Source organism: Trachinotus anak, unplaced genomic scaffold (assembly GCF_046630095.1).
Source record: "Trachinotus anak isolate AG129_WGS33_773 ecotype Australia unplaced genomic scaffold, CSIRO_AGI_Tana_v1 ptg000013l, whole genome shotgun sequence".
NCBI classification, from domain to species: Eukaryota; Metazoa; Chordata; class Actinopteri; order Carangiformes; family Carangidae; genus Trachinotus; species Trachinotus anak.
Genome location: NW_027273864.1, coordinates 29,617,554 through 29,643,586, shown reverse-complemented (window position 1 = coordinate 29,643,586; position 26,033 = coordinate 29,617,554). Strand labels below are relative to the sequence as shown.

The following is a 26,033-nucleotide window of genomic DNA, read 5'->3' as shown; positions in this document are numbered from 1 at the left end:
CATAAAAACATTTTTAAAACTACATATTATCGCTCTAATGCTTTTAATAGGCACGTAATGAAAAGCTTTCTAACATAAAATTGCGGGAGTCCCCTTCACATTGAAAGGCGTATAGAACAGCTTTGAGCTAAATTAATCAAGGAAAAATAATTATGTTCTCATTGATTAACCGTCACAGGTGAACATTTCAGTGTTGAATGTGGCAGCACCAACTTCTGGCTTTGTTTGTGTTTTTTATAACAGATGTTTCTTTAATCTGATAATCAAACCACAGCGGAACCTTCCGGTTCTGCGGAAGCAAGTACGGAAAGAAAAGTCGACCGGAATGCAGCTCCGGATGGAGTTAACGGTAACACCGGCTACACACATGTGAGGTAAACATTTGTTGGTTTTTCTGTCGCTGTGAATCAAACCGTTTGTTCGATCGTGATCGTTCTGTCATCTCAGTGATATGTTGATTTAATCAGAGAGCTGACAGCGCAGGGAGGGTGGCAGTGATTGTGTGAATATGCAGTCTGCAGTAAATTCTCACCTCATGAAAGTTCTCATGTGTAGTCTTAGTTGAAACTGCCTCAGAGAGGTGTTCACTCAACTTGATAGCCATTATGGAGGCTGCACTTGAACTGTATTGCATTATACTGAGAAGCATTTGCTATATTTAGTTTGCTTTTATTGGTGTACATATGGTGGACAAAATAATTGCAAATTGGCCTACAGAACTACTAAAATGTGACTAAAGTTGAGATTCTTTCAAAAATAATGCCATTATTTTATATAATTTAAAATTTATCGATTAACTTCAAAGTGCAGTAAACAAAAAAAACAAAAGATCAAATCAACATTTAGTGTGTCCATCCTTTGCCCTTAAAGCAGCACAGTTTTTCAGGTAGGCTACTTATTGAAGTAATATAGAAGATAATGTTTCTTTACCATCTGAAGAAAAAATTAAGTCTTTAAACTTGTTCTGTCAAGCCGCTAGTTTAGGTTTCACTGTTATGAAACAGACAGAAGCTGCAAACTTCTCAGAAAGTGAAATGGCAGAGTCAAGGTGCAAGAACTCACAGTGAAACTTTATGGTTCATCAAAGCCAGCTCCCATCCACGGGTGGATGGATGGATAAATGGGTGGATGGGCATAGATCACTGACACTAGTGTTTGCTGTCTGTGCAGTGACACTGCTGTCGAGGACACGGAGAGATGCGGCGGCTGTACGTCGGTGGGTTGAGCCACTCGGTCACCCAGAAGGACCTGAAGGATCGATTTGGAAAGTTTGGAGATGTACAGGATGTGGAGCTTCGTACCAGGAGGGACGAGGAGGGTGAGCCAGCCATGATGATAAAAATAACAGTGTTTCATTTTATATTTCATTAACTCCTGTTTAGGTCAGTGCTGTATCTGAAACTCACTAGAGATACATATATCATATATGTATCTCTACATATTCCATCACAGTCAATATAAAATCCCACTGTTGCATTCAAGGACACCCTGAGATCTGATATTTTAGAATCACCTGCTGAAGAGCGATTTTATGAAAGGAAGAAATTAAAGTCACATTATAGTTTTAAGTAATTTGCAAATGCAAATTGCTAATGCAAATTTTATGATTTTGTATATAACAATTTTAATTCATCAGTTGGTTGATTAAGTATAAATAAACACCATAAAAGGCCATAATTTTTGTATTACTACACTCCAGACTCCATATGTCAGCAGGAAGTTTTTCAGCAGCCAACACACCAACACACTGCTCAGAGTAACATCACTCAAACAAAGACATTTTAACTTTGATCAAAAATAAAATTGCTGCAGCGAGTTTCAGGTGGATTTTCACAGAAATGAGCTGCAGCCAATGGCTGCCTGGAGGAAAGTCTGAAAACTGATATATCATTTAGAAAATGCTCAGTGTTGTTGTTGTTGCTATGTGCAAATATAATTAGTGGGATAATCAAAATCACCATTCTCATCCCTTAGTGAACAGACAGTTTACAACAGTTGTTGTAAATCATATTGTGTTGTTTCTAGTCTCCTCTCTGACCAGCGTGTGTTCTGACTGCTGCTGTTCTCCTGCAGGTGTTCCTTACAAAACCTTCGGCTACATTAACATCGACATTTCAGATGCTGACCTGAAGAAATGTGAGTGAACTGAACTGCTGCTCTGTGAGCCCTCAAGTCTTTTTTTACTTAAACCAGGAGAAAGTGCTGTCGGGGTGGGGAGACAACACACCTCACACCTCGCTTCACTTATTCCTCCTGAGTGTCAGTATCTTGAAACAAGACACAATCAAGCAAATCACTGCACAATTGTGGTTGTTGGAAATAAATCAACAATAATGATTTGTGTTGGAAATGGCTGAAATATTCTCAAAAATCTGTTTAATTATTTTTTTATTATGATTTACGGTTTTGAAATAGACAAAATGTATTTTTAAGATGGAGATGTTGTGCAGTTGGGAATTAGGGGTTTGTAACCTCAGACCAGCTCCCTCACTCTCAGCTGTACCTTGTGTCTGCGCCCTGACGCCTCACTGACGTCAGAGCTTGTGTGGTATCATCAGAGTCTCTCCTCCTCAGGTCTGACGGTGCTGAACAAATCCAAATGGAAAGGAGGAACTCTGCAGATAGAAACAGCCAAGGAGAGTTTTCTACACAGGTAAAGCCCCGTCAATTTATTTTAATTAGGGCTACAACTAACAATCATTTTTAATTTGTAATAATCAGCAGATGATTTTCTTGAATCATTAATAAATGATTGTGTCTGTAAAGGGTCAGAGTTTTTGTCAAAGTTAAAAAATGTCTGTCACAGTTCCTCAGGTGACATCTTCAAATGTTTCGATGTGTTCAACCAACAGTTAAAGGCTCAAAGATGTTCAGTTTAAAAAAGTAATTAAAAAAAACATTGGAGAAGCTGAAACAGAACGGTTGAAACATATGCTTCAAACAATTAGTAGATTATCAAAAAAGTTGCCAGTTAATTTCTATCTTCTGTTTTGCTTATTAAGGAGGATCCTACACATGGTTTGATTTGAGAGCTACAGATATTTAGGTTCAGATCAGCAGCAACCAAACTCTGTTTGTAGCTTAAATCTGTCTTACAAAATGATGCAGGTGAAAATACTGTAACTGTTGTTTTGAAAATGGAAGTGTAGCTCTGTGGGATGACACCTTTTCAAATTGTCCCACCCTCTTAACACTGAAGCCCCCTCCTGAACCGCACGCTGCTGATCTGTGATCTGTGATTCCTCCTGATCCGAACGTGTAGTGAGTCTGTGGTGTTTGTGTCTCAGACTGGCTCAGGAGCGGCAGGCGGTGGTGGAGCAGCGCCTCCAGCCTCCTGCAGCTGAGGACAAGAGACAGAAGCTGCTGGACTCCCTGAGCAAAGCCGGCGTGGACAACTTCACCATGAAGGCTGCAGTGCCGGGGACCGAAATACCAGGACACAAGGTCATCTACTGCTGTCCTGTCCTGTCCTGTCCTGTCCTGTCCTGTTCATTGTTCACTGTTATATTTTGAGATATATATATCTGGTGCATTAACATACATTTCAATAAAAACACTACAAATGTTTTAGGTTTCCTTTTTCACCAGGAAATGTTCTGCAAACGTTGTTCCATCAGAATAATTCAAAAGAAAGGGGCCGTTAACATCATTCAACACTATTCATTCCAGTGTTTGTTGTTTAATCCTCTGTATGTGATGCACAGCATCCTGTGTGGGGGGAGGTGCTGACCGTGGTCTGGGTGCTCTGGTTTCAGGACTGGGTGGTCAGTAAATTCGGACGCGTCCTCCCCGTCCTGCAGCTCCGGTGTCAGAAAGGAAACAAAGCTCGAACCCTGAAGTACGACCCGTCCAAGTACAGCCACAACATCCGCAGGCTGGACCGAAACGCCACAGACCAGCACACGCCTGTCACCCAGCTCACCTGGGAGGTACAGGGAGGGGATGATGACATCAGCAAAAAGAGGCGGGGCGAGTTCCCACCGTATGAGCCACCAAGACCCAAGAGGAGTCGGACAGATGTGGTCAACTCCCATAATGCTGTAGGCAGAAGCAGGTAACGGTTCCCTCAAATTACAAAAGGTTTGTTTCTGTGATTCCAAAAACCTCCTGCTGGTCTGAGAAGTCCCTCAGGGTTTGTGGGATTTCATTTTTTTTCCCAGTGAGATTCCCAGTGTTCCCAGTGGTATCTAGAATTAGACCTCTGCTGGTTCCTGGGATCCTCAGAAGTTTCTACTCTAATGTTGCCGAAGGTTTTTACTGCTCTCTTAGATTTTTAAAATAGTTTGTTTATGCTTCAAAGACTCATTCATACAAACAGACCTGAGACCAGTCTCTCTCATGCAACAACACCCTACCTGAACTGATTAGGCTCTTTATAATCTGGACCTGGTTCGACCTGCGGCCTGGATCAAGTCTTGGTTCCTCAGAAACCTAAGAACCCGTGAAACCTCTACCCTGTTGATTCCTGCAATTCCCAAATATCACTAATGTTTTTTTTTATTCTCATAAGTTCTGACTGATCTTGTGGATTCTCAAAACCTGCTGCTGGTTTCAGATTTCCAACGGGTCCAACTTATTTCTGGGATTCTCAGTTTATTCTGGTTTGATACACAAGTTTTCAGTCATGTTTCTGACCTTTGATGCAGGAACTAATGAATTTCACTGGATCAAAACTTTTCTTTGGTTTTTGATTTATCATCCTCAAATTCCCTTCATATTCTGTTTTGTATTGTTTAAAATGGCTTTAAATGAAGTGAGGACTTGAGATGAGAGTGACTTGATCCCAGTTCTGAGCTCTACATGTTACCCATCAGCCTGTGTCCTCCTCGCCGTTTCCTCTCAGGTTCCAGCGTGTGACCGTTCACTCTGTCAGTCACACTGAGGCTCAACAGTTCACCAACGGATTTGAACAAGCGACCGACCACAGACCGGCTCAGAGGAAGAGGGCACCTCTGGCTGACAGTGATGTTGATTCAGACGAGGAAATCCGCAGGCTGTCGGCGGCTCAGGACACCTCCCATGGTGCACTGTGGCAGGAAGTGGAGGAGGATAATCTGGAAGTGGTCGGGCTGGACTACTTGGTGAAGCCGGGACGGTCCCAGCAGAAAGGTCAGAATCTGTCTCATCAGTGTTTCCCATGAAGAGGAGCTGTGTGCCGTGTTTTCAGCGGTGACACAGTTTCCAAATGACCCCACACACATCTGTGGGATTTCTGCTCAGCCACAGCAACACCAGTGTATCTGTGATAAGCCACAGCTGGCTGCTGAATCAGGCTGTTTGTTTGTGATCATGACCAAAAGGAAAGATGTGTATAAGACTGAAAATAAGATAATATGAATGAAATAACCAACTTTTAAAAGGAACGTTATCGTGATTAATTAAGAACCAAGTCGTCAGCCTATGAATCAGTTCACAAAGTTCTGGATGCTTCCAGTGATCAGGCACAAACTCTGAAATATGCTCTAAAATGTGACAAACTGTGTGAGGACAAGTTTTCTCTGTGATTCCAGGTGGACCAGAGGATGAAGACGAGGATGACTACGACTCAGCTGACACAGATGAACTCTTCGCCTCCAGGAAACCTCCTCCTCCTCCTCCTCCTTCATCACAGGAGAAGCAGACTCTGCCCCCTGCAGAGCACCTCTCAGGAAACAACACAGACAGGAAGAGAAAGACGAAGAAGAAAAGTAAAGTTGGGGTAGAAGAGGAAGAGGAGGATGACTCAGCAGATGATGAAGAACATCTCACCTCCAGGAAACCAGCAGAGCAGAGAGGAGATTCAGGTCCTTCTCAGAAACAAGCCAGCAGCTCTAGGAACCAGAGTAAGAAGACGGCGGTCCCCCCTGTTGTAAAACCCCCTTCATCAGAGTCAGATAGTGATGAGGATGATGACGATGAAGATGACGAGGAGATAGAATCAGCTGATTCCTGCTCAGATTCTGATTACGAAGCCATGTTTTCTAACGTCACCTGTCTGGAGATCTCCCTGGCTGATCTGCAGAGGCTAGCTGAAGAATCCCAGCCGACCTCTGAGACCGCAACTCCCAGCATCCTCAGCGCCAGCCCCGAACAGGAAGCTAACCATGTATCCAGCCCCGCAGGACGACCTGCTCCCAAGAAAGGCACCATGCCGGAGGACATCCTGGCCTCCATCATGGAGGACGACAACAGCGATGAGGAAAAGAAGAAGAGAAAAGGCGTCACGTCAACACCGCTGCCTGCCTTCCAGGGGACGAGAACACTGACCGAGGGCACGGAAACAAACGACTTCCAGAAGGAGGAGGAGGAGGGAAGTGTGGTCAAAAAACAGAAGCTGGATTCTGAAGACCACAGAACAGCTGACAGCAAAACCAACAAGACTCTGAGCAAAAAGACACACACAGAGACAGAGGAGACAATGTCAGAGAGCAGTGAGGAGGAGGAGGAGGAAGAAAAGAGGGAGGTGATGATGGTTCCAAATAAAGCTCCTGTAAACACTGAGGAAGCTGAGACTAGTTCCTCCTCTAGCAGTGATCATGAGGAGGTGGAGGAAGAGGATGACAGGATGAAGGCCAGTCTGGCAGATAAAGCTGCTGCAAAGGTTTCACCTTCATCCTCCAGCTCCTCCTCTGACGAAGACGAGGACGATGAGGACGAGCAAGAGATTATCTCTGCAGAAGATGTTGGGAAAACGGCGCCGCTCCCAACTCCTCACAGTGAGTCCTCCTCCAGCGAGGAGGGGGAGGAGGAGCAGGAGGAAGAGGAGAAGGCTCCTTCCAGGGTGATGTTAGCAGCTGAGGAGGAAGAGGAGCTGCAGCGGAAGGCCAACGTGAGGAGACTAGCTGCCATCCAGCAGAGACTGAAAGAGGCTGAAGAACACAAGAAGCTGATCCAGGGAGCTTTAGCCAACCTGGTGAGAGTGAGAGAGTGTGTGTCTGTGTGTGTGTGTGTGTCTGTGTCTGTGTCTGTGTGTGTGTGTGTGTGTGTGTGTGTGTGTGTGTGTGTGTGTGTGTGTGTGTGTGTGTGTGTGTGTGTGTGTGTGTGTGTCGATCGTTTCTCCTGCTTGAAGGTTTCAGATTTGAACTCAGGGGTGAAGGTCAGAAACTGAGCCAATTCCTAAAACAGATGAATTTAATTTAACAGAGTAAATTTAAACTGAAATGATGCAGGATAAACCTCTGGGCTCTGGCCAATCAGAGCTCTGTTTGTAAGGCAGAGGAAACAAGTTTGTTAACACATCTTCAGACATGAGGCAACATTAACACACAACATCTCCATCAGGACGCCCCAACACCTGGAGCTGGGAAACACATCGTCTTCGGCTCTGATGACGAGGAGGAGGAGGAGGAGGACGATGATGAAGATGAGCAGCAGACAGCCTCAGAGGTCACAACATCAAAGAAGACCCTGTTCCAGGACAGCCAATCAGAGGACGAGTCCACAGGTGATGAGGCATCAGCCAATGAGAACAGCACGAGGAAAGAGAAGAAGGTGAGTGAAGAGTGAACCTGGTCAGAGGGTTTTTAGTTCACCTGGAATCTACCTGTGGATTGAATCTATTTATCATTATTCACATCAAATAAATCTTTAGTCATAAATAGAATATTTCATAGTTTCTCTTATAGATGAATGAGCTGTGGTTTGACTGTGTGTGTATATTTATTTGTGTTCAGGTGTGTCTGAAGCCGTCGGGCCCCCAGCTGTTTGGCGGCAGTGAGGATGAGGAGGGTGGTGATGAAGAGGAGGATGGCGGCAGGTTTGACATCAGGCCTCAGTTTGAAGGTCGAGCAGGTCAGAAGGTGAGAAAACAGGTTCACACGGTGCTGCCTCCTCCATTGTCTCATATTTGTATTTTATATATTTTATATGTCGGCTGTCGATTGTCTGGACTCATCATCTCGTCAGAACAGACACTGGGCTGATGTCATGTTGAACTGAAATAACTCGACCTTTAAGAAAAAGCTTCAGGCAAAAGAAAAGTCAGAGAATCACCAAAGTCATAAGATCACAAACTGTTTACGTCTGAAGCAGATTTAAGGAAATCCAAACGCTGTGTTCAGATCTCATAACTCTGATTGGACGCCTGCCTCTGATGTTGGTTGGTTGGTTGTTTGTTGTCCAGCTGATGGCACTGCAGTCTCGCTTCGGGACAGACGAGCGTTTCCGGATGGACTCTCGCTTCCTGGAGGAGGACGGGGACAAAGACGAAGAGTCAGGTGAGGGTGTGGTCAAACCTGCGAGGAAGAAAAGACGTCGTTTCCTTAATGATTGGAGAACAACGTGGGTCAGTCATCTGTTGCCTTTTTGTTTTCCTGCCAAGAACTGGTAACATGACAGACAAGTATGTGCTGAGATGTGAGATGCTGGTGATTATTGCAACAGGTCACAGATGTATATGAATAAGACTTTGCACTGTAACAGTAATTAGCTTATTTGTCCAGTTGTTTGTCTTTAACATTATCACTTGGCTTTCATTCGTTGAGGACAGTTCTTTACAGTTTTTCATAGTTTTTGTTTTCAAAAGTTGTGTTTGTTTCATTTTCACAATCGGCTATTATTTTCCTTCATAGTATTTGATGAGAAAATTGTTTCTGGAGTCTCTGAGTTTGTCCTGAATGTGGCACTAGAGGAAGGATAGAGAGGTTTTTAAAGGGATATGACATGAGGTCTGATCCTGTAGAGGCAGAAAAATCTGTTTCTGTCCAAATATCTCCAGTTGGTCTGAAAATACACATTTATTATTGAAGGGATGTTATGTTTTATTAAAGTATCTCCTTAAGTCTTAATACTGCTGCAAGATTTTCAGTTTAATGTAGTAATTATCAAGAAATCAAGTTTTAACCAATTTTAATGGGAAGTTTAAAGCAGGATTGTACATCTTGTTCATCTAGTTTTTGGAGGGTTTTTTGCACAGTGGTGTGAGATGCTCTCTGAGGTCTGCACTGTTTGGTTTTTTTTCCACTGATAAAATGACTGCATTTTGATTCAGAGAGGAAGAGGAGCGTGACAGAGGAGGAAGAGGCTCTGGAGGAGGAGAAGAAGAAGAACCTGTCCATCCTGCAGAGCGTCCTCGGCAGCAGCCAACAAATCAGCAGCAGCAAGACTGCCAGCAAGGGCAAGACCTTCAGGTCAGCCAGGCAGACACACAGTCTGGACCACAGCAACTTCACAGCTGGAGCTTTGTATTTCAACAGGGTACATCCAGTGGGAAACAATGAATGAATGAATGGATTAAAATGTGTGTGTTTGCAGAGATGTTTCAGCGCTGCACTACGACCCCAGCAGAGAGGAACATGCTGCATTTGAGACCAAAACAGATGAAACCAAGGAGAGGTACGAACACAGAAACTGCGAATGCACCAATCAGATCTGGTGGATGGGTATCAGCACTGATTTATTTTACTGGGTCATTAACCAGGATATGGGCCAAACTTGGCCAATCCACATCAAAGGATTAGGCGATATACTATGTTTATGATATTGTTAACAAATCCTAAGAAAAGAATCTTTCAATACTTTGATTTCCCTTCCCTGTCTGTGGCACTTGGCTCCAAGCCATTGGTTCCTACTGAAATATATAGTTGACTTTTTTTGAAAGGCTCAGTAATTTCCTTTAACAGCTGCAGCTGCAGTTTTAGCAAATGTTTTTCAAACAGGAGAAAACAGTGCATTTGTTTGGGGACTACTTGCAGCGGTGGATTAATCTACATTTGGTTCATGAGTAAGGTAGCTGCCAGGTTGGGACAAGTAAGAAATGCATGTTATAAAAAAAGAGGATATATTGTGAATCCAATAGTATTAGAGTGCAGTGCTTACTCTGTGCAGTGGTCTTTGAATTAATAATTCAAGAATTTATTTTTGGAATCTTGATGCATTTTCTTAAAAAAAACAAAACTTTTTTCTGTCATTTTGGTGAATTACATGCAGAACTGTCATTAAAGTCAATTTAATCAATTTAGAATTAAATCTATAATAAAATTAAGTGTCAAAAGGTGACAACTTGTGGCACACCACATGTTAACAGGGCTGATGATGCAGTATATTGATGTATTCCTGTAGGGCTTCTAAAGCACTCATTTAATGAAAACGTACTCTGACTGCATCATATCCGCTGACTGTCATGTTTGTCATGTGATCCGTTATCTTCACAGCAAGTCGGCCAGAAGGAAGAAGAGGGAGGAGGCTCAGAAACTTCCGGAGGTTTCTAAAGAGATTTATTTCGACGTGTCTGGTGACCTGAAGGCCGTGTTCGGTCAGACAAAGGATGACGTCGCTGGAAGAGAGGAAAAGACGAACTGGGACCAAGAGGAGGAGGAGGAAGAGGAGGAGGGAGGGAAAGATGAAGAGCCGACCCTGCTGTCATCTGTCGTCTCGACTCACCCCAGCGCGGAGGCTGAGGAGTCGTCTGGGTTTAAGTTCTCCTTCTTCGGAGATGACACAGAAGCAGAAAGCGGAGAGACAGGTAGGTTACATCTCCAATATTTATCTCAAACTGTCGCAGAGGAAATGTTGGTTCTCCCAGGTTTTGTGATCTCACTGTTGCTCTCTGCCAACAGAGTACAAGGTGGAGAGCATCCAGGCTCCAAAGGTGTCATGGCAACAAGACTCACGTTTCCATGACAGCTCAGACGAGGAGGAGGAAGAGGAAGAGCAGGAGGAAGATGAGGAACAAAGCAACACTACTGCTAAAACCACAGAGTGAGAAAAATCTAGATTTTATTTAAAATAGTTTTGCCTGCATCTAAACTCAAAGTGTTTCAACTAGAGTAGTAGTAGTAGATTTGTCTGTTGATTATTTTCTCAATTAACTAATTTTCTAATTGTTTTGTCTATTAAATGTCAGAAAATAATAGAAATTGCTTCTTACAATTTCCCAGAGCATCTTCAGAGTCCTTGTTTTATCTGACAGTCAGTCCAAACCAAATATACTCGTGACTGGATAAAGTGGGCGAAACACTCGACTCGTCTGTTTCATAAAGATACAAAACTGTGTTGACCTGTGATTTCGCTGCTACAGAGCAGAGAGTTAAACCCATTTCAGTACAAAACCAGTGTCATCTGAACTCTGTATGTTTGTGTTCCTGTTCACAGAGAGGAGACCACTTCAAAGACCGACCTCTTCTTCTTCTACCCTGACGACAGCAGGTTGACAGGTAGGGTGGAGCCACGTCGGTGACCTCAGCACTCTGTCCGTTCCTCTGTGACGTGATCACATGGTGTTAAACACGTTTCACAAACCTAAAAGAAAAAGTCATAACCAAAGGTTCAGAGATCAAGAGGATTTCCTGAGACATTATTGTTCCTGTAAAGTTTGTTGGGCTTTTTTGCCTCTGGAGACTTTATGTGTTCATGTTGTCTGTCTGTCACATGTCCATCAACATGATATCTCAGCAACACCTGAACAGAATGTCTTCAAATTTAATATAAACATTCATTTGGGCTCCAGGATGAGCTGATGAGATTTTGGTGGTCAAAGGTCAAAGGTCAAGGTCACTGTGACTGGACAAAACACATTTTTGGCTCTAACCCAAGAGTTCAGGAGCTAAATGTGACAAAATTTCACACAAATGTCTAAGAAGATAAAATGAGGGAGTGATGACATTTCATATCGAAAAGGTCAAAGGTCAACTTCACTGTCACATCATAATGTTCTGTAACAACACTTCTGTCAATTATTTGAAGCCATGACTGAAGAACAGCAGGAAAGACTGTGACCATATTCCACATTTGCTCAGACTTTGAACTGGTGACACTGATCTCAGGTGCCTCCTGAGGTCAGTGTGGTGACTGAACAGATGCTTTGTGCTGCTGGGTTGAAGATGTATGTGTATGAATCTGGACAAACACACATGTGAACTGCAACTGTGAGGCGGTAATGTTAGTTCTGTGTTTGATCTCAACCCTCTCTCTCCCCCGTCAGAGGGACCCAGGTTGTTCTTTCGTTCCTCTCAGCTGGAGGAGCAGAGGGAGCAGTGGGAGGAACGCAGGAGCGCGCTCAGACAGGTACACATCCGTTTACTCACCAGGTTTACTTTGTCAGGAACTAAACCAGATGAAAAGCTTCATACATTATTAAAATATATTTTTAACAATTGTAAAAAAAATGTTTTAAAACATTCAAAGAGTAGTTAGTAAGTTCATTAATTCAGATAAAGTAAAAGTAGTTCTTTATCTTTTTCTAGAGGAAATACAGTAATTCAGTGTCATGTTTACCTCCAGTCTTTACCAGAAACAGTCTCCATATCTCTCCTCCCTGCCCTGACTCTCCACTGTCTCAGCTTCTGACTTTGTGAAGGGACCATGTTTAAACTAATGTGGTGTGTTGTCTGTTACTAAACCAGATAAAACTCTTACACAGCACTGAAATGCATTTTATGAGTCATACACTTTTTTAATTTTTAATGCAACTTTGAAAGCTGCTGTGTTCATGATTTGAAAATGTATTTCATTTGGCTCCATCTGGTGGTAGCATCAGTAAATACACTATGACTGAAGCATTGTTAGTGGCTGTATTACACAGTGTGAGCCTGTGAGCCTCGGCCTTAGGGCAGAGAAAACCTCAACCTTCAGTAAAATCTCCAAACACATCTGCAGATCTTCAGCAGGGATGTAGCATAAGTCACACAACCAGAGAGAGAGAGAAAGGAGGAAGTGATACATTCATTTTTTTTAGCCATTGGAAGTTAAACACATTCATACTCAAGTTGCAGAGCAGACATTTACAGATTTTTTCACAAATTCACAATCAGAATACACGTCAGGTTCTCACACGTCAGGTTCTCACATAGTTGCTGCATTTATTTTTGGACTAAACCTAATATCACCTGTATCTAGGACTCAGTACAGATATTTCTGCTCTCTGTCTGTTTTCACAGGAGTACCGCAAGAAGCACAAGGATGCCAGGAGGAAACTGAAGTCCTCCCTGAAGAGCTGAGGATTGTGGGACATGAAGTCTGTGTTTCAGTTTGCACAGCCTGGTCTGGATTGTACAGTTCGGGGCTGACAGATTGTTTCTCCCTCTTCGTGCTTTTCTAGCCTCAGACTGATTTTGACAGTGACCAGGAGGGAGGTCAAGTGGCAGCTGAAGACACAGACTTAGTGAAAGTTTGAGATCATCAGAATATTGGATTTATTTTTGATTTTATTAAATCCTGAGAGATATTCTGTGGCCAGAGTTTCCTACTGAAACAGATGTGTCTGGTTTTCATCAGTTGCCACGGAAACAATGCTGCAGATGAACTGAAGGACAATCAGCAGCAGCAGCCAATCACAGCCACAGACATGTTAGGAAATACACAAAGAAACAAAAGGGTCAAATTAACAGAGAAATAAGTGCATTTATAATAAGATTAAATAAAAACAAAAATACATATGAAAGGTGTAATAACTTATTTCTGTATTATTGTATCTTTAACTTTTTCCTCAGGATTTCAGGTCTTGATGCATCGTTATTTATTTCTCTATGTATTTGACCATTTTGTTGGTTCTTTGTTTTAATTGGTCAGTTTTGGTCCTCCATACATCACCTCATGTTTCTGGGCTGGGAACGGAGGGATGTCATCAGATTGTTGTGACCTGATGACGACTCGTCTGGTTGTGGACTCTGAAGCTTCAGTGTCACTTTGTGCTGTAAAATAAAGTGAAATGAGATTTTTGTTTACTTTAATATAAAGAAGCTTTCAGTTTGTGGGAATGCACTCAGTGTCCACTTTATTACTGTAGGGCCACCTAAGTGAAACTAATGCAGTGTAGATATAAAAATCCTACCTTAATGTTCGGTTTTTTAGAGAGGTGTTTATTTTCTTTGTTTCTGAGTTGTAATGTTTTATGATGAGAGATGTTATGGTGCTTAGTCTATACTAGGGCTGAGGCTGATGATTATTTTCACTATCAATTAACTATCAATTATTTTCTCAATTGATAATACATCTCTAAAATATCAGGACAAAACTAAAAGAAGGAAAAGTATTCAACCAGTAATCCAAAATACAAAAATATTAAATTTATTGTGTAAACAGAGAAAGGCAGAAAATTCTTAGCAAGTCCGGCATCAGTCCGGAGTGAATCATATTAAATATTGGTTATTGGACTGAAACTGTCGAGTTCACACATGAACTGTCTACATTTATAAATTAAAGATGATTTTGTTTAATCTGTCACACAGTGAAATGCTGAAAGTTAAACAGATTATCAAAAGTAGTTAAACAAAAAAACAGCATCTATATTAACTGTATTAACTGCTGTGGCGTGACTTCAGTTCTTCTTTATTTTGAAATTCCTAACCGGAAGCTCGGTGTTGCATTCAGGGCCCGGTGGATAATAAGCGCAGCGGAAACTTGGAGCAGGACCGAGGAGCCGCAGCCGCAGACGGACGGTTCATGGACGCGGTGACTTTCTGGAGCCTTTGTGCAGCACATGTCTGTGGAGGAGGCAGATAACACGGACCAGCTTCCTTTAGCTCAGCGGTAACAATAACAATAACAACAATAATAACAATGATGATGATGGGACCGGTTTTGTTTCTGTTGCTTCTCTTGACGCGGACCGCGGAGCTCCGGCTCGTCCGCTCAGACCCGGAGCTGCGGCCGGAGACGCGGCGGGTTGAGGATGCTGATACTCGGACTGTGGGGACGGAGGAGTCCCCCTCCCCTGTGGGGACCCCCGCACCTGTGGGGTCCTCCTCCCCTGCGGGGACCTCACCTGTGGACAGGACCTCGGAGAGTCGGCGGGTGGCCCGGGGAGCCAGAGGGGGGGGGTCACGGAGCAGAGACCCGCTCCCTCCGCGGCGGCTCGACGACCCCAGCGGGTACTTCACCACCCCGCGGCCCGCCGGGCTCACCTCCGCCCCGGGGGGGAACTCCTCAGCTGGCCGGGGGGGGGCCCGGGGGGCGGGGCTGCTCCCGGTCACCGGGGGCTCCCGCGTGGCGTACGCGGTGCTGCTGCTCGCGCTCGTGCTGTTCGCCGCGGGCATCGTGGGGAACCTCGCGCTCATGTGCATCGTGTGGCACGACTTCTACCTGAAGAGCGCGTGGAACTGCGTCCTCGCGGGCCTGGCCTTCTGGGACTTCCTCGTGCTCTTCTTCTGCCTTCCGGTGGTCGTCTTCCACGAGCTCACCCTGAAGAGGTTGCTAGGAGACCTGTCCTGCCGGCTCGTGCCCTATCTGGAGGTGAGGTCAGGTTGATGGTCAGGTTGATGGACAGGTGACCCCTGACCTCACAGAGGTCAAAGGTCACTGAGTCAGGCTCAGGGTGAAAAACCACTGTAAAGATGTGAAATGACAAAAAACTACAACAAACAGACTCAAATACTCAGAACAGCCTCAGAGAAGATTCAGAATACTGCAAAATACCACAAAATACTCACAACAACAACAAAATACTCACAACGACCACAAAATACTCACAACAACCACAAAATACTCACAACGACCACAAAATACTCACAACGACCACAAAATACTCACAACAACCACAAAATACTCACAACGACCACAAAATACTCACAACAACCACAAAATACTCACAACAACCACAAAGAGACTCAAACCAACAACACGGACACGAAACAACTACAGATGCTCAACATGAGACGCAGATCAAGTGATCGGTAACAGACTCTTATTTATATCTGCTATAAAAGACAAAACGACCACAAAGAGGCTGAAAAGTTTCCTGACGTCCACGGTGACGTCTTCAGACCCATTAAACACCAAACACAGTGATTTACACTGACATCAGAAATCCCCCCTTCAGAGAGGAGAGTGAAGCTGACTTTTTAGATTGAAAAATGATGATTGATTGATGGATTGATTGATGGATTGATTTTCTGTCAGAAATGATTTTGACTGTTTATTTTAGCACAGATTCCCTCAAACCAAACCTGAGTCAAACTAAACGTTTGTCGTGTTGTGTATCTGTAGCTAAACTCAGGCCTCCAGCAGCCATAGTGAAGCATAACGATGTTAAACAAGTTAAACTGTTAAAACAAACAACTTATTGTGATGATAATTAATTTCATTTAGTCCCATTAAAGAAACAGCCTGGCTTCTCTGTCAGGCTGTTTTTACTGCCTGATTGTGAACGTGTTCCAGTTTAATGACGAGACTCGTCTGCGATGAATGGCCTGATTGTGTCCTGTTGCTCCTCGGTTTCAGACTCAGAGTTGTCTTAATTTCAACAAACGTGCTGTTATGGTCTGTTTGGCCCCTGTTTGGCCCCCTCACTTGTCTGTTATGAAGCATCAGGAGGGGCCGGTGGGGGCCGGGGGGGGGCCGGGGGGGCCCCTCATGAAGTGGCTCTTCTTCCCCAGCTCCCAGAGCCTCACAGTGAAACACAGAGACGCTGAAGCAGCTGTTGAATTTGGAAACGTGAAAGATAAACTGTGTTAAAGCGCTGGAGAGAGTTTATATAGCGCTCATTTTAAATATTCACATTTTTAACTTGTGTTGAAACCCAGTGTTTATATAATATAACGATTGATCGATTAATGATTTGGTCTGTACCAAACCAGTCTCAGTGTCCAGAGCCCTATTACTAATTGCTTGTTTTATCCAAAACCCAAAAGAATTGATTTCAGTATCACATGAAACAAGAAAACAAGCATTTATCACAATCCAGAAGCTGGAGCTGGAGAATATTTGGCATTTCAGGCAGAAGACATTTTTGTTGCTGAACCAATGGATTAAATTGTTCCAGCTCTAATCATGTCATATTAAAATGAAAACAATATACAACTTTTATAAACAAGTTATTTTCATTCTCGATTTATCTGCAGATGATGTTCTTGATTATTTGATTAATTGTTTATTTGGTAAAATGTCAGAAAATAGTGAAAATGCTCCAAGTCCAACAAGACGTCTTCAGATGTTTATTTAGTCAAAAACCACTAAATATTCAGTTTAAAATGAAGAAGCAGAGAAAAGCAGGAAATCTTCATATTCGAGTTGCTGGAAACTACTTTTGTAAATGGATTAAATGATTAATTGATTATCAGATTTTGCCGCAGTCTACAGCATAATGTTGATTAAAAGCTCAGCCACTTCGTGTTTTAGCTCTGAGGGTAAATCACTGTTGGCTTCCTCAGCGTCTCTACATGGACACAGACACTTCGCAGCTTCAAATCACAAAGTGGAGTTTTACTGACTGGTAATAACAGCTTGTATGAAGCAGCCTTTAACGAGGTCAGGCTGCCGGCCCCCTCTTGTTGCTTTACCTATTGTTATGCTAATTAATGAATTAATTTCTTGCTAATTAATGAACATTTTCTGAAATGCTCCTCAGCAGTTTGTGTTGAGCAGTGTTTACAGCGGGTCAGGCTGCCAGCCGCCCCTGTGCTCTGTTAGTTAAACTGTTTTCATGCTAATTAGAGCTCATTGTTAATTATCTCTTAACTGTTTGAGGTCATTAAGCACTCACAGAGGGAGGACAAGTCTCTGTAACGATAGTCCATGTTTTTGGCCAAATCCACAGACTTTGATGTGCTCGAGGCAGGAAACTGTCTCCAGTCTGCAGAGCTGCTGCAACATACCTGCTCTCTGCTCCCCCCGGGTCTCTTTGTGTTTCCTCAGATTCCTCAAGCCCTTTTCTTTCAGCCTGGCTCTCTTTGCTGTTACGAGTCAGAGGAAAGCCTCAAACTTCAAGCAGCACATCACCCTCCTGTGCTCAGTTCAGACCCGACGTCTAGTTTTGTCTGAGTCGAGCAGAATCAGAGCAGCAGCATCAATCAATACAGTCTGTACAGACAACCTGCAGGGTGAGAAACTGTCATGAAAACCTGTATCAGGTAGTTTGAATTATATTGTGCAGTTAGAAAGCTGAGCTCGTCGTCATTTGAGTTTTTATTCCAGTACAGCACCAGAGCTGCGGCACCACTTTTAGATGAGACACTTTTTATAAAGGGTGCTGATGCTTATAGTGACTGTTAATTATTCATTTATCACTGTTTATAAATATTCCTTTTTCTTTTTTGTTGTTTAAAGATATTTTTGGGGCATTTATGCCTTTATTGGACAGGGCAGGGGCAGAGAGAGGGGGAAAGACATGCAGGAAAGATTCGGGCCAGTCGGGAGTCAAACTCTAATAAGAATATCCGAGTCCAATAAGGCTTGCTGCTTCTGGACTGGCTCTTCTCTGATCTGATTTTCTGCAGGAGCATGAAAGGACCTTGTTGTTAACCTTCTGTCATTTCTGTGTCAGGTGACGTCTCTGGGTGTGGCCACCTTCAGTCTCTGTGCTCTGAGTATTGATCGTTTCCACGCAGCCACGGGCCCCGGGCCCCTTCAGACGCCCAAGGTGGAGCCCTGCCAGTCCATCCTGTCCAAGCTGTCGGTCATCTGGTTGGGCTCCATGGTGCTGGCCACCCCCGAGCTGCTTCTGTGGCAGCTCCTCCAGGAAACCGTGAGCCTGCCGGCGCTCCCCGTGGAGCTGCAGCAGAGCCGGGCGGGGGGCTCACTGATGGCAGCATTCAGAGCCGGAACAGACACGTTAAAGGTGGATATCTGTGTGCGGGAGCCGTCTGTGGAGCTGCCAGAGAGCATCTACTCCCTGGTGCTGACCTACCACGAGGCCCGCATGTGGTGGTTCTTTGGGTGCTACCTCTGCCTGCCGCTGCTCTTCACTCTGGCCTGCGACCTGGTGACGAGGCAGGTGTTAGCCCAGCGCCTGCGGCAGAAACCCGAGGGAGGCAAGGCGACCGGCAGGTGCTCCTCCTCCTCCTCGTCTTCCTCCTCGACGAAGAAGAAGCCGCATGTGAGGGAGCACAGGCTGCGCTCCACGGTGATGGCGCTCACCATCTTGTACATGACGTGCAACCTGCCGGAGAGCATCTGTAACATCACCCTGGCGTACATCTCTGACCCGGTGTCCGCCGCGCTCCCGGCTCTGGCTCTGCCGGCGCTCGGTTTGATCGGACAGTTCTTGTTGTTCGTGCGATGCTCGGCCACGCCGGTGTTGCTGCTGTGCCTGTGTCGCTCCCTGGGCCAGGCCTTCATGGACTGCTGCTGCTGCTGCTGTGAGGAGTGCCTCCCCGACGGCAACTCTTCCTCATCCTCCACCGTGTCAGCCGCCGCCACCTCCACCCTTTCCTCGCCCACCCTTTCCTCACCCTCTCCATCCTCCCTGTCTCCATCCAGCAAAGAGGAGACGATGAAGAGCGTGCTGGCGACAGAACCAGCAGCCTATGACAGGGTGAAAGACTCTCCAGCAGCTGTCGGGACGCCCTGCTGAGGCCCCGAGCTGCCAACTGTAACTTCAAAAGATCATTTAGGTTCATTACAACTTATTTTTATGTTTTGTCCTTCATTTCCATCATCAGTAATAACTTTGTAGTCAGGGAGTTAATAGCTGAGATCTGGGAACACGGTGGCATCAAAAGAAGTTTATTCACATCACAATATATGGCCAAAAGTATGTGGACACACTTGTCTGGGTCTGTTTCTCTTGGTCTGAGCTCCTTAGTTAGTGAAGGGACGTCTCTATACTCCAGCAAACAATGAAATGAAAGTACGACTCAGTGACAAGTCTCTGTCAACAGTTTGGGAAAGACCCTCTCTTGTCTCAACACAGCAGTGGCCCCAGGCACCAGTGGTTGTTATAGAAGAACTTGACAGGCCTGCACAGAGCCCTGACCTCAGCCCCGGCTGATACGTTAGGGATGAACTGATCTGAGCCAGATCTCATCTCCCAACATCAGTGGTGGACTTTACTGATGCTGCTGAGGCTGAATGGGAACAAATACTTGCAGCCAGGACCCAAAATCATGTGGAGAACCTGAAACCAGAAGAGTGGAGGCTGTAACACATACAGTATACAGAGATAATGTTCATGTGTCCACTTTGCTTTGGTGTTCACATACTTTTGGCCATGTGTTCTATCTAAACCACTTAACTCGATGATGAAGGTGGTTTTATTACTGATAAAACTACAAGGTTTTTATCTCTCAGGTCTCTTTCTCCTGATCTCATTCAGTTTACCTGATTAAATAGAGGTAATATAGCTTGTTTCCTCAGTTATTAAGTTAGTGAGTATGATGTTTTTAAAACTGACCGAAATAATGGACAAAAAATAAAACTCAAGCTGTAACAAACTGGAATGATCCTTTAATCTGATGATGTAGAGCCACACTATGAGCACAAACTAGAGTTAGATCACTGTAAAATATAAAGTCTGTTCTCATAAAAAAAGTTTAGATGGATTTAATCTCGTTATTGAAGGACTCATAATAGTTTTGCAGTTTTTTTATGCTACATTTTACAAGTTGTAGTTATTAATAATTGTCTAGTACTCATCCAGGATATTAGTGTCACCTGCTCTAAGTACTGTAAAAGAGAGAAACACTGGATCTTTTGAGTTTTGGCGGATTTTAGGATGTTTTTACAGTCAAACTGAAGATGAGGACACACTGAGACTTCAGCAGATTGACAGACTGCTGTTTGTGAACTGTATTTTTTTCTGTGATTTTGCTGTTGCTGCCCGTACATGGCTCATGTGTGACTACAGAGGATGTGTCATGTGAGCAGCTCTGGCCGTGTGAAACACAAGCAGAGCTGAAATGTGTCCTGTGTAAACAGCAGGTTAAAAATGTGGTGAGACTTCAATCGAAATTCTGAACCTACATGAAACAATTCAGTGTGAAGTGTGACCTTTTTTTACTTGTTTTATTACTTTTGGTTCAGTAAAGTTTAGATTTTCTTCAAAAAGACTGTTTTTCATTATCTGTGACTAATTCCCTCTCGATGTCTCACTTATATACACGATCTACACTTAAACACGAGCTGTTGATGGATGATCGAGCTGTTTACAGAGACTTTTATTCCACTCACAGCTGCAGTTACACCTTTCACAATCTGTTCAGCAGATTCAACCTTCTTATCAATTATATTTGTTTGTATAGTTTATACATTTTACGAGTTGTTTTTTAACAAAACTACTGCATTTTTTCAGCAGCAGAATCTTAAATTTGGATCAGTCCTTAAAAGCCAAGTCTGGTGTTTTTCTGTATTTTTCCTATTGTCAACAAAATCCTGTGCAACAACCAAAACAAAGACAGAACTGATCATATTAACAAGTATTGTCTGTGTATCCAAAGCCTGATATTTCAGATTCCTCTGGGTCACAGAGCTTCACTGTTGTGCTATGAGAAACTTTTAAAATCACGTTAATGAGCCGCACTGTGACGTGTTGCTTCATCATTTGTTGCCAGAAAAACCCACAGAGCACCAGATGTGGATTAATCCACCACTGAACACAAAGGCTGTATTTACACTCCAGTTTGAATTAAAACCTACATCGCGCTGCTGTTTCAGTGAGTTACAGAGACTTAAATATATTTTTGTGAGGTGTTTTACAAGATTTACGTCTTCAGTCTGAACCAATGGGCTCGAGGCTGAGTGTCACAGACAGGTGAGGGAAGTGAGAAAGTCCTCACACATGATTGGCTGTGATGTGCACATGGGATTTGTTGACAATAAGAAAGATATGAAATAACTTGAGCCGTAATCTTTACGTTAGCTTGGGGCCTCTAGGCTTCCATAAAAAAGTAATAACTTCCCCAATTTAATACACGTTTTTAAAAAAAATCAGTGTAAAAAAAGTAATGAATTCACACAGCAGCGCTCTCTAAAATGTGTTTATATTTTGTCTTAAAATATAAAATTGGAATTTTCTTTTTGAGTTAAGTTAGATTTATATCAGCAGAAATCTGGGTCAGATTTAAATAAAATGTTAAGCTGCCAAACATGAGCAGAAAGAAAGTCAGAGTCAATTTAGATTAAAAAAAACAAAAGAAAAAAAGAATCAATAGAGAGGACAAAAGAAATGTTCTCTTTTCCAAACAGATAAGGAACAGGAAAGTTTCCTGAGGGAAAAAGCTGCATTTGGTCCTAAACACTAATTTTACTCAGTGACCGTCTGAGGATCCTGGTTTGATCTGGACGGAGAGAGTTGGCTCGTGTGAAGTCCCTCTGCAGGAATGCTACGCAGCAGTGCTCTCAACACCCACTGAAGGAGAAAGCTGCTCATGTCTGACTGTGACGCTCCTTTTTGTCATCATTCAATTACTGAAGGTCACAGCTTCACAATAACAGTTGGCCTTTGAGTTTCTGCAGACATAATGAACAGTCGCTCTGTGACCGGTTGCTGGGGAGAGCAGACAAGAATTCTTCACTCACCCAAAACATTTTCAGGCCGTTCTCAGCTTTTTTTCGTCTCTTTTTAACATGTTGGTCTAAAAAAAAAAAACTGTCATGCAACAAAAACAAGAAATGTGTGAATATGTTGTAATGCACAATCTTAGAAAGACATGAAGAACCTATAGGTACATAAAGAAAATAGAGTGTAGAACATGCACATCCAGAAATTGTCAGTCAGTTGTATTGTCAGTCTGCTCTCAGACTGAACCAATCAGGACAGCAAACACAGTCTGATGCTCATGTTTAGGGGGCAGAGAACACCAGAGACCTGCAGACCGACTCAGTCCTGCAGACCACAACCACCTGAGTGTCTATGTGTAGTTTGTAAAGAACACAAACATATAAAGAGCCCCCACACTCTGTAGAGATAACTTTTTTATTATAATATATTTGGGGAAGATATCATATCTAGATTCATATATTATTAGCTTGTGATTCTTATCTATGCACAGTAATGTATAAAAGTTTTAGGCACTTGTGATATTTAGATCCAAACAGTAACATCAGGGAGGCGTCTGGTCGTTCCAGGATTCACTCTGCTGCAGGACAATGAGCCAAACCTCCAGCCAGAGTCACACAGACCCACAGAGTCCTGATCTCAACATCACGGAGTCAGTCTGGGATCACATGAAGAGACAGAGACACTGAGACAGAATAAACCCTCAGAAGAAGTGAGTGCAGGTGTACTGAGGAGAACTGGTGCTGTTTTAAAGCTAAAGGTGCTGATTTTCCTCACTTTGCCTCTAGTGCCTAAAACTTTTGCACAGTAACATTCACATAAAATAATATCTGGATCAAGACTCAGCCCTCATCGTGGTGAGTGATAGTATTGGATTCTGTCAAGATACAACATATAAATCAGGTTGTATCTTGACAGTTTTAGAAGATGTACTTTAGTCTTTGATCACTTGGCGAGTTTTCTCCTGCTTCCAGACTAAAGGCTAAAGGCTAAGCTAGGTGCAACACCTTGAATACAAACATGAAAAGTTTCATTTAATAAAAGCAGTATGATAATATATATTGAGGTTGCAACAGACAAAAGTGTTCTGGTGATTCGACTCCAGCGATTCGAAGCGTCTTCATTTAGTGTAGGACCAGATGAAGCTGGAGATGGGACAGGACGCCCGGGGTTCATGCTGTTGATGGTGGAGTCTGCCTGGACGTCCTGGAGGTTGAGGCGGTGACGAGGAGGAGGTGAGTTGTGCAACAGGAAATATCAGACATTCACCCACAGAGGAATAAAGCAGATTTTGAAGGATGAATCTTTGTTACTGGACTTCTGCTAAAGCCCAGTTACCTGGTATGAATCTAGATGCTGGGCCACATCTGGCCGAGCGCTGCCAACTGAAGCTGGTTCTCAGCCCAGAGTCAAACCTGGCAACTCCATTTGGGACCAAACCTCAGTCTGACTTCACTCAGTCTGTTCAGAACATGCAGAGATGAAACTGTCTTTAAAATAAAACAACAATGTGAGCGTGTGGTGATTTTAGCTGAATATTAACTGCACATTGAACTTGATGCTTTTTTACTCCATACACAGTTCAGGTTCAGCCTTCATCCCTGGTTTCCACAACTAAAGAGAACAGGTTTCTCTGAGTGAATTCTACAAAACTCATATTTTAATGTCACAGACCTCAAATGATCATATAAGATCCAAAGACATGTCATCAGGTCAAATCTTAGGAGGCAGGAGAAGATTTTAACGGGGGTGATCATCAAGAAGAAGTTTGAAGTACATACACTGCTTCTGTTTGGGTACTATGTAGGTACAATGCATTCGTTTTGTTTGCGGGCACCTGGAGTCCCTTCACAGACGTCGGTGGCCCCGAGTTACACTCTAAGGGCCGGTGCTCTAAGTGGAGTTTCAGTTCCTTTGAGCTGAAATATTTGTCCTCCCACGTCGTTGTGCCTGGGCAAAGGGAAGGAGGAGGGGAAGCTTCAATAAGACCTGCTTTGTTCAGCCGTCCCCCTCTCTGGCTCAGAGAGAGACACACTTGAACAAAGCTGCATATCAATTGCCATCCGCCGAGGGAGTTGCTAAGCTACACAACACCCACCACCTCCCACCAGCTGCCCCAGTCACTGAAGAGAGAGAAGAAAGAGGGCTGAGATGCAGGGGAGGAGGAACTGCAGCGGTCCACTCTGATAAGCCAAAACCCAAACTCCTCTCTTCTTGGTCGCCTTGACAACCAGCTGAGACACAGCAGCATGGCGGCCTGGAGTTAGCAATACGGTCTAAAACCAACAAGGTCCCGGATTTGAACCCGGCTGGGGCCTGTGTGTGGACGCTGCATGTTCCTGCTGCGTCCATGTGGACTCCCCCAGGTGCTAAAACCACAAAGAGACGCAGACAGAGACAAAACCTGCTCTGCCCCAAGATCCTCAGCACTAACAAACTCTTATGTGCAACAACTATATAATAACAATAATAAACAATATTATTGATCTACTATTTTCTATCTAAAATATCTGATTGAACATTTTATATAACTAACTATTATTTATCTTTTTTTTTTTTTTTTTGTATTTTGACATTTTGCAGTTTCTTTTTTGTCCCTTTTGCTGCAAATGTCCCGACTGTGAGACTAATAAAGGACTATTTTATTTTATCTTGTCTTATCTTGGTGTGAATATTTTTATCAGTTTATGAGCATCATAAAACAAGTGCAGAGTTTATCATGCAGATATAATGCACTATATTTACTGTCTGCCTTTATATCAGAGAGCCTGAATTCTTAGTGAAATTTACAGTGTATGTTGGGGATGTGTACAACTGATTACAAATCAGACACATATATGTTGTTTGTTTTTTCTTTAGTATTGATGGATTGAAATGCATGTGCATATGAAAAAATGTGCTGCTGCACAGCAAGAAAAAAGATTAAAACACATCATTAGCTCAAATATAAGATGGTAAATTTGTGCATTTGAAAAAACAGGGGTTGAATTAAATTAAAGGATTGAACATTTAATGTTATGTGTTAGTCATGTTATTGTTGTGAGGCCAGAAAGTTTCAAGTGCTTTTAAGTCGGTCCATGTGTGATTGGATCACCAGGTCTGAACTGGGCCTTTAAAACTCCCTTTGGTCTTTTCTGACCAAAGGGAGAATAAATTCCTGGTGAGTGAAAACGAATTGAAAGCATCATCACTCCACGTCTTAACTGCAGAAACAAACAGAGACTGTAGATGATTTTAATGGAGGTACAATATTTCAGGCCTTTTAAAAGAGGAATTTGAAAGAACTAAACCATGTTTTTTTTTATGTTTAATGCATTTATTGCATTTTTTTTATATAACTGCACATTTTTTAAAAGGTGTTTCCATTTATTTTTCTATTCATACTTTTAGATATGAAAATCAACTTGCAGAGACATGATCATTAGTAACACTTTTTATTATGGTTAAAAACACATCTTTATTCAATGCATTCATTTAATGCACGGATGAATGAAATGATCAGGTCACTCTGAGTTTATGTGATTCGCTAACATTTAATGGATCCCCCGTTAATGAACGTTAGGTCACAGTGACTTCATGCATTAAATCAAATGCTGTTAAATTAGCTGGGTCCTGCAAGCAACCTGTAAACATACCGTACAGAGACGAGGTCCTGCTCTGCTTTCAGACAGGCTGATCAAAGGCAATGAAGCTCTCTTTTAATGTCATTTGATTTCAGCTCATTTAGCAGCATATAAATGAAGGTGTGAAGCAGCTGTGAGTTACTCTAACAACCATCAACTGAGGATCCACCGGGTACTAACACAATATCACACAACGCCCACTGTGCCTTGATCATTTGTTAGCTTGACCTCGTGTTTTATAACCTTACAGCTGAGTACAGTGATGTGTCATTTCACAGAAGCAC

General features: G+C 43.1%; 2 protein-coding genes across 3 annotated transcripts; both read left to right on the top strand.

The window, feature by feature from the left end:
- Nucleotides 1–197: 197 nt before the first annotated feature.
- Nucleotides 198–13,677, top strand: nol8 (nucleolar protein 8). 2 transcript variants are annotated; one of them, XM_071494259.1, is made up of 18 exons: nt 198–374; nt 1,171–1,318; nt 2,074–2,136; nt 2,575–2,653; nt 3,288–3,444; nt 3,756–4,054; nt 4,844–5,109; nt 5,511–6,892; nt 7,261–7,470; nt 7,653–7,778; nt 8,102–8,195; nt 8,969–9,107; nt 9,232–9,312; nt 10,131–10,441; nt 10,536–10,677; nt 11,071–11,132; nt 11,900–11,982; nt 12,855–13,677. In XM_071494259.1, the coding sequence occupies exons 2-18, from the start codon at nt 1,198–1,200 to the stop codon at nt 12,912–12,914; spliced, it is 3,675 nt and encodes a 1,224-aa protein (XP_071350360.1). In that variant the 5' UTR covers nt 198–374; nt 1,171–1,197; the 3' UTR covers nt 12,915–13,677. The 2 variants fall into 2 exon arrangements, with proteins under 2 accessions (XP_071350360.1, XP_071350361.1); XM_071494260.1 differs by lacking the exon at nt 198–374 and adding an exon at nt 403–886.
- A 133-nt stretch (nt 13,678–13,810) lies between these two features.
- gpr37l1a (G protein-coupled receptor 37 like 1a) lies at nt 13,811–20,678 on the top strand. Its single transcript, XM_071494261.1, has 2 exons — nt 13,811–15,147; nt 18,176–20,678. Exons 1-2 carry the CDS (start codon nt 14,476–14,478, stop codon nt 19,202–19,204), a joined length of 1,701 nt encoding a protein of 566 aa, XP_071350362.1. The 5' UTR covers nt 13,811–14,475; the 3' UTR covers nt 19,205–20,678.
- The last annotated feature ends 5,355 nt before the right edge of the window (nt 20,679–26,033 follow it).

Excerpts from the sequence above, each read along its gene's own strand:
- nol8 (XM_071494259.1), top strand. The coding sequence starts at position 1,198 with ATGCGGCGGCTGTACGTCGGTGGGTTGAGCCACTCGGTCACCCAGAAG. Across the intron at positions 10,678-11,070 it reads ACTACTGCTAAAACCACAGA|AGAGGAGACCACTTCAAAGA; the intron begins GTGAGAAAAATC and ends TCCTGTTCACAG. Across the intron at positions 11,983-12,854 it reads GCAGGAGCGCGCTCAGACAG|GAGTACCGCAAGAAGCACAA; the intron begins GTACACATCCGT and ends CTGTTTTCACAG.
- gpr37l1a (XM_071494261.1), top strand. The coding sequence starts at position 14,476 with ATGATGATGATGGGACCGGTTTTGTTTCTGTTGCTTCTCTTGACGCGG. Across the intron at positions 15,148-18,175 it reads GGCTCGTGCCCTATCTGGAG|GTGACGTCTCTGGGTGTGGC; the intron begins GTGAGGTCAGGT and ends TTTCTGTGTCAG.